This window comes from Pongo abelii, chromosome 16 (assembly GCF_028885655.2).
Source record: "Pongo abelii isolate AG06213 chromosome 16, NHGRI_mPonAbe1-v2.0_pri, whole genome shotgun sequence".
Lineage (NCBI taxonomy): Eukaryota > Metazoa > Chordata > Mammalia > Primates > Hominidae > Pongo > Pongo abelii.
This window is the reverse complement of record NC_072001.2, coordinates 20520771-20535730: the sequence shown is the minus strand read 5'-3', so window position 1 is coordinate 20535730 and position 14960 is coordinate 20520771. Positions and strand designations below refer to the sequence as shown.

Here is a 14960-nt window from a genome sequence, read left to right as displayed (position 1 = left end):
CCCTGATATCAAAACCAGACAAAAACATAATCAAAAAAAAGAAAACAGGCCAGTATCCCAGATGAACATTCAGGCAGAAATACCCAAGAAAATACCTGCAAACCGAATTCAACAACACATTAAAAGATCATTCATCATGACCAAAGTGGGGTTTATCCCAGGGATGCCAGGATGTTTCACCATATCCAAATCAATCAGTTTGATACATCATATCAGTAGAATGAAGGATAAAAAACCATATGATCATTTAAATTCATGCTGAAAAGGCATTTGATAAAATTCAACATCCTTTCATGATAAAAACTCGAAAAAAACTGGTTATAGAAGGAACACACCTCAACGCAATAAAAGTCATATACAACTGACGCACAGCTAGTATCATACTGAAAGGTGAAAAACTGAAAGCCTTTCCTCTAAGATCCATAACAAGACAAGGATGCCCACTGTCACCACTATTATTCAGTATAATACTGGAAGCCCTTGCTAGAGGAGTCAGATAAGAGACAGAAAGGCCGGGTGCAGTGGCTCACACCTGTAATCCCAGCCCTTTGGGAGGCTGAGGTGAGTGGATCACTTGAGGTCAGGAGTTTGAGACCAGACTGGCCAACATGGTGATATGCTATCTCTACTAAAAATATAAAAATTAGCTAGGCGTGGTGGCGGGTGTCTGTTGTCCCAGCTACTTGGGAGGCTGAGGCAGGGAAATCACTTGAACCCCGGAAGTGGAGATTGCAGTGAGCTGAGATTGTGCCGCTATATTCCAGACTGGGCTACAGAGCAAGACTCCATCTCAGAAAAAAAAAAAAAAAAAAAAAAAAAAAGAAGAAATAAAGGGCATCCAAATTGGAAATGAAGAAGCCAAGTTATTCTTGTTTGCAGATGATTGTTATAATTGGAAAAACCTAAAAACTCCACTAAAAAATGATTAGAACTGATAAATTCAGTAAAATTGCAGGATACTAAATTAACATACTAAAATCAGTAGCATTTCTCTCTCTCTCTCTTTTTTTTTTTTTTTTGAGATGGAGTCTCACTCTGTGGCCCAGGCTGGAAAGCAATGGCGCAGTCTCGGCGCAGTCTCGGCTCACTGCAACCTCTGCCTCTTGGGTTCAAGCGATCCTCCTGCCTTAGCCACCTGAGTAGCTGGGATTACAGGCGCCTGCCATCAGGCCTGGCTAATTTTTGTATTTTTAGTAGAGACGGTTTCACCACATTGGCCAGGCTGCTCTTGAACTCCTGACCTCAGGTGATCTGCCTGCCTTGGCCTCCCAAAGTGCTGGGATTACAGGTATGAGCCACTGTGCCTGGCCAAATCAGTAGCATTTCTATATGTCAACAGTGAACAATATGAAAAATAAATCAAGAAAAATCATTCCATTTATAATAGCTACAAATAAAGTAAAATATGTCGGAATAATCCTAACCCAAGAAGTGAAAAGATCTCTACCACGAAAACTGTAAAACATTGATGCAGAAAATTGAAGGAGACACACAAAAAAGGAAAAGATACTCCGTGTTCATGGATTGGAAGAATCAATATTGTTAAAATGTCTGTACTACCCAAAGCAATCTACACGTTCAATGTAATCCCTTTCGAAATACCAATGACATTCTTCACAGAAATAGAAAAAAAAATCCTGAAATTTACATGGAATCACAAAAGAGACAGAATAGCCAAAGCCATCCTGAGCAAAAAACAAAACTGGAGAAATTGCATTACCTGACTTAAAGTTATACTACAATCACTTCCTAGTCTTTTTTGGCTTAGATCAAGTGCAAAGTTTACTAGAAAGGTATACCAAAACAGCATGGTACTGGTATAAAAACAGACACGTAGACCAATGGAACAGAATAGAGAACCCAGAGACAGATCCATACATCTACAGTGAACTCACCTTTGACAGAGGTGCCCGGAGGATATATGAGGGAAAGGATAGCCTCATTGATAAAGGGTGCTGGGAAAATGGGACACCCATATGCAGAAAAATGAAACTGGACCGCTATCTCTCACCATATACAGAAATCACATCAAAATGGAGTAAAGACTTAAACCTAAGACTTCAGACTATGAAAGTGCTAAAAGAAAACATTGGGGAGGCTCTCCAGGACATTGCACTGGGTAATGATTTCTTGAGCAATACTTCGTAAACACAGGCAACCAGAGCTAAAATGGACAAGTGGGATCACATTGAGTTAAAAAGCTGCACAGCAAAGGAAACAATCAACAAAATGAAGAGACAACCCACAGAATGGGAGAAAATGTTTGCAAACTATCCATCTGACAAGGGATTAATAACCAGAATATATAATTAGCTCAAGCAACTCTGTAGGAAAAAAATCTAATAATCCAATGAAAATGGGCGAAATATTTGAACAGACATTTCTCAAAAGAAGATATACAAATGACAAACAGGCAATATGAACAGGTGCTGAACATGGTTGATCGTTAGAGAAATGCAAATCAAAACTACAACGAGATATTGTCTCTCCCTAATTAAAATGACTTATATCCAAAAGACAAGAACAAATGCTGGCAAGAATATAGAGAAAAGGGAACCCTTGTGCACTGTTGGTGGGAATGTAAATTAGCACAGCCATTATGGAGATTAGCTTGGAGGTTCCTCAAAAAACTAAAAATAGGACTATCATATGATTCAGCAATCCCACTGCTGGTAGGTATATACCCAGAGGAAAGAATATCAGTATGTTGAAGAAATATGTACACTCTCATGTTTACTGCAGCGCTATTCTCAATAGCCAACATTTGGAAGCAACCTAAGTGTTCCCAGCAGATGAATGGATGAAGAAAATGTGGCATATATACTCAATGGAGTACTATTTAGCCATAAAAAAGAATGGGATACTGTCGTTTGCAACAACATGGATAAAACTGGAGGTCATTATGCTAAGTCAGGAACAGAATGTCATGAGCCAGACCCAGAAAAACAAACTTTGCATGTTCTCACTTATTTGTAGGAGCTAAGCAAATGAAAGTAATTGAACTCATGGAGATAGAGTAGAATGATGGTTATCAGAGACTGGGAAGGATAAAGTGGGGGTGAAGTGCAGATGGTTAATGGGTATAAAAATGGAGTTAGATAGGGCTGGGCACAGTGGTTTACACCTGTGATCCCAGCTCTTTGGGAGGCCGAGGCAGGTGGATCATGAGGTCAGGAGACCCAGACCATCCTGGCCAACATGGTGGACCCCATCTCTACCAAAAATACAAAAATTAGCTGGGTGTGGTGGTGTGAGCCTGTAGTCCCAGCTACTCGGGAGGCTGAGGCAGGAGAATCCCTTGAACCCGGAAGGCAAAGGTTGCAGTGAGCCAAGATCGTGCCACTGCACTCCAGCCTAGTGCCAGAACGAGATCCGTCTCAAAAAAAAAAAAAAAGAGTTAGATAGAATATGTAAAATCTAGTACTTGACAGCATTACATGGTGACTACAGTCAATTTATTGTCCATTTAAAAATAACAGTATAATTGGATTATTTGTAATGCAACGGATAAATGCTTTAGGTATTGAGTACTCCATTTACTGTGATGTGATTATTACGCATAGTATGCCTGTGTGAAAATAGCTCATGTAACCCATTTGTATATATACATACAACTAGTGTGTATCCACAGAAGTTAAAAAAAAAAAAAGATGGGCAAACATCTGTGCCTCTTTTGATTAAAAATGGCTTTTTTTTTTTTTTTTTGCCAGACAAGGGAGCTTCTGTCACATACGCAGTTTTCAGAATGGATGCCTTCCCCCAGTGTCTGAAATGCTCCCTTTTCCTGTTGTGGGAAGCCTTTTCTGACTCACAGATGTTAGCAAGCAAAGGCGTTTTTGATTTTGATGCTCACAGATATTATAATTATTATAAATTTAGCCAGGAGTCCCTATCAGTCTTTGAGCAGCTGCTTTTTTTTTTTTTTTTTTTTTTTGAGATAAAGTCTTGCTCTGTCACCCAGGCTAGAGTGCAGTGGCATAGGCTCGGCTCACTGCAACCTCCACCTCCTGGGTTCAGGCTCTTCTCCTGCCTCAGCCTCCTGAGTAGCTGGGATTATGGGCACCTGCCACCATGCCCAACTACTTTTTGTATTTTTAGAAGAGGCAGGGTTTCACCATGTTGGCTAGGTTGGTCTCAAACTCCTGACCTCAAGTGATCTGCCCACCTCAGCCTCCCAAAGTGCTAGGATTATAGGCATGAGCAACCGCACCTGGACATTAACAGCTTTTTCTTTGAGGAAACAAGATATTCCAGGCTCATCTTTGTCTGCCCTAGCCCTTGAATCTATTTATTTTCCCAAGAGCCCTAGCATCTTTTATTGGGAAATGGTTCTGAGAAACCAAAATCTGGGTGCGTGCTGTCCGATTGCCTTTGATTCTAGTCCTTTCAAAAAACAGAGTAAGCAAATATATTCAAAAATAAAGTTCATAGCTTTCCAATTTAACTTGTTTTTCAAAATTTCTATGATTTTTTTCCTCTTTTCCACTGGAAACCTTAATTTTTTTTTTTTTTTTTTTTTTTTTTGAGATGGAGTCTCACTCTGTTTACCCAGGCTGGAGTGCAGTGACATAATCTCGGCTCACTGAAACCTCTGCCTCCTGGGTTCATGCTAGTATTCTGCTTCCGCTTCCTGAGTGACTGGGATTACAGGCATGCACCAGCACACCCGGCTAATTTTTTATACTTTTAGTAGAGATGGGGTTTCACCGTGTTGGCCTGGCTGGTCATGAACTCCTGACCTCAAGTAATTTACCTGCCTTGGCCTCCCAAATGCTGGGATTACGGGTGTGAGCCACCATGTCCAGCCTAAAGTCTTAATTTCTAATAACATTTAATACTTTATCATAAACATGTTTTGTTGTATTTACATTGCTTTATTGTGCAACATGAAGTAGTTCTAAAATTGTGACAATATTATCAATACCAATAAATAAAAGATTTTATTTTTCATTATAGTATATTCTATTAATGATATATAGTTCAAAAGTCCCTTGACCTACTTTTCTTTGTATATGCATGGGTTAATTTGCTTGTTGCCAGTTGTAGGTTTTGCTTTTTTATGATTTAATTTTAATTTTTGAGGATGAAAGTCATGTATGTTTCGGAAGTAAAGACTTATAAAGTATACTCACAATGTTGTTGCTTTTTCTGGTCCTGCTGCCTTTGTCCATGTCCCCTCCCCATTTCCCCAAAGGTAGTCATTGGTACTTGCTTTTGGTTTATCTTTTCAGAGCACATGCACGTGTGTGTGTTTGTGTGTCTGTCTTTTTTTTCTTTTTTCTTTTTTTTTTTTGAGACTGAGTCTCGCTCTTGTCACTCAGGCTGAGTGCAGTGGCGCGATCTCAGCTCACTGCAACCTATGCCTCCTGGGTTCAAGCGATTCTCTTGCCTCAACTTCCTGAGTAGCTGGGATTACAGGCACCTGCCACCACGCCTAGCTAATTTTTTTATATTTTTAGTTGGGACGGGGTTTCACCATGTTGGCCAGGCTGGTCTCAAATTCCTGATCCCAGGTGATGTGCCCTGCTCAGCCTCCCAAAGTGCTGGGACTACAAGCATGAGCCACCTCGCCCGACCATGTGTCTTTTTTCTTGTATGTTACATAAGAGGTAGCATAGTATTTACACTATTATGCACCTTTTCATTTATATTTCTTGAATGACTTCCATGAAATGTAAAATGATTAAGTCACTAATTCAGTAAATCATTGATTTTATTACCGAATGATTGAATACATAAGGGGGATTGAGATTTTTTTTCCATATCATTCTTTAAAAATTGCAATGTGAGTGTGAGCACTCTGTAAGCTTATCTCGTTTATCATTGCCAGCTTGTATTCTCAAGAAATGAGCTGTGTGGTCTGTGGAATGAAATGGTTAAAGATGGAGAAATTGTATACACTGGAACTGAATCAACCCAGAATGGAGAGCTCCCTCCTAGAAAAGGTAAGGGACTTTAACTAGTGTTTTTTATTTTGTAAAGACCATTATAAAATGCATTTTATAGAAATTTTGTAATGTCCTATAGGAACAAAAGCTTTGAGCTTAACTCTTTGAAGTTTTGCTTTTTACTTTGGAGATTGTTGTCTAAAATGGTAGTTAATACAAGCTGCCTGGATTTTATTGTTTTATGTGATTTGAAGGCATTTTTATTGCAAAACCATCTTGCTGCATTTGTGGTGTTCTTTGGGAGTGTATTAAACACTTTTTGGAAGCCTTTGGCCTGCAAGGAAATGCCATTGAACAATGTTATTTAGCATTGTAATTTTGAATGCTCAATAATACTATCATTAGGTTGTTCATAACAGTGGCTGTGTTTCAGAGTCCCCATTGAGGTTTAAAAGAAATGGGTGCTTGTATACACCCTAAACTTGTTGAATCTGAAAAGATCCTTGGTTGAGAACCGTTGTTGAAGTTTGTTGGTCCCCCTACTTGAGAGTCATCAATGTGGATAAAGCTACCAGTTTAGAAAGTATTTATTCTAAGTTGAAATAGCTCAGTTGGGAGAGCGTTAGACTGAAGAAAGTATTTCTTCTTCTTTTTTTTTTTTTTGAGATGGAGTCTTGCTCTGTCACCCAGGCTGGAGTGCAGTGGCACGATTTCGGCTCACTTCAAGTTCCGCCTCCCAGGTTCATGCCATTCTCCTGCCTCAGCCTCCTGAGTAGCTGGAACTACAGGCGCCCGCCACCACGCCTGGCTAATTTTTTGTGTATTTTAGTAGAGATGGGGTTTCACTGTATTAGCCAGGATGGTCTCGATCTCCTGACCTCGTGATCCACCCGCCTCAGCCTCCCAAAGTACTGGGATTACAGGCATGATCCACCGCACCCGGCAAGTATTTCTTCTTTTGTGGAATGAATTGGAATGGTGTCCACTTGAAAATACATGGGGACCAGGTGCGGTGGATCATGCCTGTAATTCTAGCACTTTGGGAAGGCTGAGGTGGGCAGATCATTTGAGGTTGGGAGTTTGAGACAAGCCTGGCCAACATGGTGAAACCCCATCTCTACTACAAAATACAAAAATTAGCCAGGCATAGTGGTGGGCGCCTGTAATCCCAGCTACTTGGGAGGGCAAGGCAGGAGAATTGCTTGAAGCCAGGAGGTGGAGGTTGCAGTGAGCAGAGATTGTGCAACTGCACTCCAGGCTGGGCGACAGAGTGACACTCCATCTCAAAAAAAAAAAAAAACAAAAAACACAAAACAAACCATGGGAAAAAGTATTAGTCTCTCTTTTCAGTTTCAGTGTCAAGCAGAGTTACCCGTGTTTTTTTTTAATTTATTTTTTATATTTGTTTGAAAACATTCATACACACACAATAACTGACGTGTACAATGAGTGGCTGCAGACCCACCTCCATGTTCTGCCACTGTATTTGGCTCCACATCCTGCTGTCTGTCCATCTGCTGTTTGTCTCACCTAGCTCCTTAGACACTCATGTATGTAATTGATTCTAGTTTAACTTTGTTTTTGACTTTCAGGTAAAATTTATGTATAATGAAACGCATCTATTTTGAGTTTACCATTTCACAAGTTTTGACAAATGTAACCTGTGTAACCCACATCTTTATCATGACTCTTGCTCAGAAAGTTCTCTGGTGTCCTGCCCCTTCTTCCCAGAGGCAATAGCTGGCCTGATGTTTCTCCAGCATTGACAAATTGTGCCTGTTCTAGAACTCCATAAATGGAATCATGTAGTTAGGTTCTTCTGTGTCTGGCTTCTTTCATTCTGCATAGTGCTTTTGATTTTCATCTTTTTTTTTTTTAAACAACATATTGGGTTTATATTTAATATAGCACTTCTCATCAGGAGGTGTTACTCAGTTAATATAAAGTTTTTTTTTTTAACATTAAATCTCTTTTCTATGTCAATGTCTATAGTGTTTTTTTTTCCCTTTAACATTAAGTCTTTTCTCCATTTCAGTATTAGATACACTGAATACATTTTTCTAAATGATTTTTTTTCTTCCCAGAGATAAATGTTTCCCTTTTTAGCTGACTATTGGATATCTAAATACAATATTAACTTGGGAGATGACAGAAGTCTAATAAAATACAGAGAACAGACTCACTGATTTAGGAGGCAGTGATTACAACTGAACAGTGGTGATTTCCTAGGATTCTGGGCAAAATCCATTTGTGTACCAATTTGTTCCCATTTCATGGAGTCAACTCAGAAAGTAAAACTCTCTTACTTACTAATTCTTGGAAATTTTCAGACACCAAAGCTTACATTTAGTTTCAGTAGCACAAAGGTTCTCGGAGTGAGGTTTCATTCATTAGGCCCTTCAAAGTCACATCTGTTCAGTTTTTTCTTTTGTGCATATACCCGCAAGCAAGTACAAATGCCTGTAATACTGAGAACCACACCTTTTAACGAGAGAGCAGTTGCATCACTGGCTTCCACTGCCTTGACAACAGGCAGCACCAAAAGCAGTGACATGAGGACTAAGGACAATTGTGTTGAAACTGAGGTCATGGTGTTGGGATCTTGAGGGCTGAATGTTCCAAATAAATGGTATATATATAGAGAATTCTCTCTGACTTGAAATTTTCCCTTTCTGGACCTGTGGATGCTGAGGCTAAGAGTGTCCACATGACAGTGTCTTCCAAGACAGGAATCAGCAACCTTTTTTTTTTTTATTGTATCAGTAATTCATTCTGTATATTTTTAAAAGTTTTAACCTCTTCTTCCTAGCCCTCCAGTATTTGTTTATAAATTAAAACATTTCCCAAAGTGTTTTCTGTGAAACAATAGTTCTAAAAGGTGCTCTAAGAAAAAAAGCTAAGTACATGGCAAAATCCAAAGTATATGTTTTATTCATTATATTTGATGAATTTTTTTGTTTTTTCCTCTTCAGAGGGAGTCTTGCTCTGTCGCTCAGGCTGGAGTGCAGTGGCATGATTTTGGCTCACTGCAACCACTGCCTCCTGGGTTCAAGCAGTTCTCTGCCTCAGCCTCCTGAGTAGCTAGGATTATAGGCACCCTCCACCATGCCCAGCTAATTGTTGTATTTTTAATAAAGATGGAGTTTCACCATCTTGGTCAGGTTGGTCTTGAACTCCTGACCTCATGATCTGCCCACCTTGGCCTCCCAAAGCGCTGGGATTACAGGCATGAGCCACCATGGCTGGCTCACATTTCATGAATTTTTTTGTCCTTTGTTCTTTTAAAAATCATGGTTAGAAAGCAGAGCGTAATTGTTCTTTATGTAGATCCCAACTGATTCGGGGTGTTAGGGAGATGTTTTGACATTCAATAAATGTTTTTGTTTTCCATTATTAAGACTATGAATATTTTATCTTATTTTCTGAGACAGGGTCTCAGAATTTGTCAAATGTGTAAAATTTATAGCCAGATGTAGGGTAGGGGTGGCCTACTTTCTCTAAAGGGCCAGATAGTAAATATTTTAAGGTCTCAATGGACCCTATGGTCTCTGTCATAGCCATGGGACCTTGCAGCTGTAGTGCCAAAGTAGCCACAGACAATACTGCGTCAGCGGGCAGGGGACGTTCATTCTGTAAAGTTTATTTATGGACACAAAAGATGAAGTCCTCAGAATGTTTGCAAGTCACAAAACACTGTTTTCCTTTTGATTGTTTTTCAATTATTAAAAAATATAAAATACGGTGGCCGGGCATGGTGGCTCACACCTGTAATCCCAGCACTTTTAGAGGCCGAGGCAGGCGGATCACCTGAGGTCAGGAGTTCAAGACCAGCCTGGCCAACATGGTGAAACCCCATCTCTACTAAAAACAAAAAATTAGCCGGGCATGGTGATGCATGCCTGTAATCCCAGCTCCTCGGAGGCTGAGGCACGAGAATCACTTGAACCTGGGAGAATCGCTTGAACCTGGGAGGCAGAGGTTGTGGTGAGCCAAGACTCTGTCTCAAAACAACAACAAAAGTAAAATACTTTCTCTGCATTCAGACCATACACAAAGAGGCTGTGGGCTGGGTTTGGCCAGTGGACTGTGGTTAGTGACCACACACACACAACACACACACACACACACACACATAGGGCAGAGTGTGGCATTTAGAGCCAGCACCTGTGTTCTCACCTGAGCTGTGTTCCTGGCTGGGTTCTACTCTGTATTCTGTGACATGAGGTGTCTACCTTGGTAAACTGGAGGCTGTTTTAGCTTGCATTCCCACTGGCAATCTGTCACGTTTCTGTTGCTCTGTGTCTTTGTTAGCACTTGATGTTACCAGTGTTTTTCAATTGAGCCATTCTAACAAGTCTAGTGGGATCTCATTGCGGTTTTAATTGCACTTCCGTAATGGCTAACGATGCTGAATATCATGTTCTTCTTTGCCACTCTTGTATCCTCTGTGAAGTTCCTGTTCAGATCTTTTGCACAGAAAAAGCTGTATCATGGAACCAGTGAAATAACCAAGGAGAGGTTGATTAAAGTTCTGTTTATAACCCTAGAAGATGCCTGCCCTAGGGATATGGGATGGCTGAACATAGGACACCGACACTGCACAGATGAAATAGCAGTTTATTAGTCACACATGCTCACAGCCCTGGGGGTGGGGGAGACCGCATGCCACATGGGGGCTGCACTTGGGAACAGAGTGAACCACCAGGGGCTGTGGGAGACATATTTTGTAGTAACAGGAGGGTGATGTGATTGGCTTGTTTGAATATCTCTGGGCCGGCAGGGATGAGCAGGCTGGGGTCGGGTCTCCAATGATAAGGAGGTTGTTTGGCTTTGGGATCTTATACCTGAGAGCAGAGCTCCAGGGAGACCTTGTGGTTAGGCTATTGAGGCCTTCTTGATTTTACCGATCTCAAGGCAGCACATAATATTTGGTCTTAATTTCAGGCCACAAAAGACATTCTTCTATATCTACTTTCTGTGGCACTTTTCAAAAGGTTTTGTCCTTAGTGTTTAGCAGCTGATTATGATGTGCCTCGTCATGGCTTCCTTTAGGATTTATCTTGTGTGGGCTTTGCACAGATTCTTCAATCTGCCTAGGTTTATGTCATTTGCCGAACCTAGGAAGTTTTCAGCCATTAGTTCTTTGGATATTTTTTTCAGCATTCACCTTTTCTCTGCTGTTATTAACCTGTGGGGTCTGTGCTAATTCTAGGTAGTTAGTTTCAGAATTGAATTGCACTGTGGGACACACAGCTGGGTGTCGCAGAGAACTGGAGAATTGCTTGGTGCAAAATTCCATACATTTGGTGTCAGAAATGTTGTAAACAGAGGAACTGTTTCCTTCGAGATTTTTAGATACTCATTATTTGTAATCTGGATGGGATATCATGTCTTTCACCGACTGAGATACATTTTTCTAATTATGTTGTTTAGATGTTTAGTCACAGCCTTCTGTGATGGAAGGTGTTTAGACTTCAAGGTTCAGGTTATTTCTCTCTTCTCTTCGCTTACTATGTAAGGAGTTTTATGACAGTTGTTTTTGACTGAAACTTTACATTCAGTGGCCTAAAGTCATTTTTCTCAGCTTTTCCTTTTTGTCCCAGTGCTCTTGAATGATGCTATCAGTGACAGTGCCCCTGCATAGCAGTGCTTCCCAGTTGGCAGTGGAGTAGGGCCTTGTAAAGAGTTAAAAGATTTTTGAATTGTACTCCTTTTCTACACCCTCCATTTTCCCATGGGTACGCAAGCACTGGGACTCACTGGATAAAAGCAATTGGTGTGAAATTGAAGTAGGTAAATATCAAAAACTAAGTTTCTCAGTTGTGAAATCTACTAGGAAGTTAATGAAATATCATTTTGGAAGACACACTTTAAATAATTTGATATATTGGTTTCTTTTTTTTTTTTTTTTTTTTTTTTTCCCAGATGGAGTCTTGCTCTGTTGCCCAGGCTGGAGTGCAGTGGTGCCATCTCAGCTCACTGCAAGCTCTGCCTCCCAGGTTCACGCCATGGTCCTGCCTCAGCCTCCCGAGTAGCTGGAACTATAGGCGTCCACCATCATACCTGGCCATTTTTTTGTATTTTTAGTAGAGACAGGGTTTCATCGTGTTAACCAACATGGTCTCCATCTTCTGACCTCGTGATCCACCCGCCTCGGCCTCTTAGAGTGCTGGGATCACAGGCGTAAGCCACCACTCCTGGCTGATATATTGGTTTGTTTATGAAAATTATACTGGATCTGTTAGAGGTATGATTCATGTATTTTATTTTTAAGTTGTCAAACATTCAGTTAATGATGTGTGTTGTAACTTTTCGGGGAGGGACATTTGCAGAGACTAATGGTATGGCATTCTGAAAAGCGATTACAGATTAAAAAAATTTTAATTCTGCAGATGATAGTGTCGAATCAAGTGGAACAAAGAAAGAAGATCTGGATGACAAAGAGAAAAAAGATGAAACTCCTGCACCTGTATATAGGGCCAAGTCAATTCTGGAGAGCTGGGTATGGAGTAAGCAACCAGGTAATCTTTGATCAGAGATAGAAATTAGTGTAGACATTTTGCCTCCAGATCCTCAGGTGGTTTTAGAAATTGGTTCTCTAATTCTGTAGGAGGAGGTTGATACTGGTATAGTCTTACACATCATTGAAACTGGAAAAGATAGCTATTCTTCTGCTTATGTTTTGGATAATGAGATAAATTATTTCATGCTTCACACACTTGGAGTATGTCATCTACTGTAATATAGTATCTGAATGAACACTTTAAATAAAATACATTTCTGTAAGTTAATTGTATACTTTAAAAATCTCTGAAAAATTTGAGTAGCAAGTCTCAGAAACTTGATTCTAAATATTAAAAATATATCCTTCCTTGGGAGGGAGTGTGTAGTAAACATGTTAAGTGTGATTGTAAGCATACTGTCTTTCTGGAGGTCGCTTTGTTCCTGCATCCACTGCTTTCATTTCAGGGATGTTCATGGAACACCAGGCACGAAAGGGCCAGAAGCATCCCCCTGCAGGACCAGCACTTGGCCCTGGCCATCCTGCTGGAGCTGGCTGTGCAGAGAGGCACGTTGAGGTGAGGGCTGCCGCAGACTGGAAATGCTTTGGGGAAGCACCTCTGTGTCCAAATACCTGTTGCGTTGTGTGCATTTCACTAAATCGTGTGTGACTGCAGCAGATGTGGTGCTCTGTAACCAGAGAACCATGTCCCAGAGCTCGCTCTCTCTTTACCTTTTCTTCTCTTCCTCTTTTATGCTCAGTTTTCTAGCCTGGGAACTGTTCTTTTTTTTTCTTTCAGTTTTTCTCATTTAATTATTTTTATTCCATGAATTTAAGATCCTAGAAGTTCCATGTAAACGTGCTCTTTGAGCTTCTTGACTGGTCTTTCCTATCAGCAGAAGGCAATGTCTTATGCTAAAGTCTCGGTGTCAATTCAGTGATTTAATTACCACGGCTTTACTTTCATTTCCTTTAATATCCCAAGTATTGCTTCACTTCTATCTAGCTGTTTGCTTTTATTTTTGATCAACCATGAAGAAAAGAAGTTAATCTGTTTTTACAAGGAATAAATATGTTTTCTCCTTTAGCCAAATGTTGTCTGCCATCCTGTTGTTGCTTCAGCTGTGGGACAGCGGGGCACAGGAGACTGACAATGAGCGTTCTGCCCAGGGCACCAGTGCCCCACTTTTGCCCTTGCTGCAAAGGTTCCAGAGCATCATTTGCAGGAAGGATATGCCTCACTCCAATGGCGACATGTACGTGAGTGTCATGATGGAACTTTGTGTGTAGGTGGCACTTGAGTCTACTTATTTTTCACGCAAGACCAGCGTGTGTGTCCGCGGCAGTGTTTTTCTCTGGCATGTGTGTGTTTGGTGGTAACAGCAGTGAGTCAGGTTAGACAGGTATAGGAGGTCACTTGTTTGTGGAGAAGACTCGGATCAGTGAGCACCGACTTCCTTGTCAGCACAGAACCAAGCTTGAAACACGCACTTTTAAATCAATACCAGAAAAGAATGACGAAAAGAGCGGCCTGCTTTGTTGGTCCTTCCTATGTACTGGGCTCTGTGCAGGGCATGTCACCTGAGCTATCACTCTGTTTAGTACCAGCTCCCCCCTTAACAGGTGTGGACGCCGAGCTGGGGGAGGAGCAGGCGTGTGGGGCCCTGGGCGTAAACCTCCAGGACTGCTGGTCTTTACAGGTCAAGTACAAGTTGGATTTTGCATCTTTTTGGGAAAGTCTTAGGCATTTCAATATCATGCTTTGGTTTAATTTTTCTATTATTTGGCAGTCTTTAAGCTAATGATAATAGGACTCTTCTGCCTTTAGAAGAATTAGAACTATGATTTAATTTGCAAATGAAAGTCGGCGTTCTCCAGAGTGGGCAATGTTTAGATTAAAATAAAGGTTTTGGTTTTAGATTTCGAGGCCAGCTTGAGATGCTGTGCTGGGTTCCCACAGAGGTGCTTCTGCCTTTCTCCAGGGCTCCTAGGCCTGTAGGGTGGTTTGCTCATGTTAGTAATCTGTGTGGATTCAACTTACCTGTGGTATCATAAATGTATACACGCACAGTCAATGTTGTGTACATGTATACCGCAAATTTAGACATTTACACAGTTTATATGCTGCACAAATACGTAGCTGTATAGTATAACTATATCATCAGCATTGTCATTTGATGGGTCAAATGAGTCAATACCAACATACAAAGAGTGGGTAAAGGCTAACTGTGTTACTTTAATTTTTCCCACCATTTCTGAATGTTTGTTTACTTTTCCTTTCTAGCTTTTGTCTGGCCCTCTGAGCCCCAGTGAGAGTTTCCTGAGGTACCTCACCCTTCCACAAGACAATGAGCTTGCCATTGATCTGCAACAAATGGCGGTTGTTGTCACGGCCCTTTTAGACCGTCTGGCTACACCCTGTAGATGCCTTTGCCGTATAGCTCTCCAACATCTCATAAGGTGTGTGTGCAAGAACCCTGTTCTCCATGTGTTTTGTAGCTAGTACCACTTGTAGGTTCTCATCCTGGGCCTGTGTGGAGACTTGCTTTTTCTGGTATTGGTAGGGGGAG

At 40.9% G+C, this 14960-nt stretch overlaps 1 protein-coding gene across 1 annotated transcript in view; it reads left to right on the top strand.

The window, feature by feature from the left end:
- LOC129050367 (E3 ubiquitin-protein ligase HERC2-like) overlaps nucleotides 1-14803 on the top strand; it is a 38460-nt gene extending 23657 nt beyond the window's left edge. The window contains exons 6-10 of the mRNA XM_063716509.1: nucleotides 5831-5945; nucleotides 12281-12390; nucleotides 12858-12967; nucleotides 13479-13646; nucleotides 14675-14803. Coding sequence (XP_063572579.1) covers nucleotides 5873-5945; nucleotides 12281-12390; nucleotides 12858-12967; nucleotides 13479-13646; nucleotides 14675-14693 — 480 coding nt within the window. The 5' untranslated portion in view covers nucleotides 5831-5872 and the 3' untranslated portion in view covers nucleotides 14694-14803. The remainder of the gene's footprint in view (nucleotides 1-5830; nucleotides 5946-12280; nucleotides 12391-12857; nucleotides 12968-13478; nucleotides 13647-14674) is intronic.
- The last annotated feature ends 157 nt before the right edge of the window (nucleotides 14804-14960 follow it).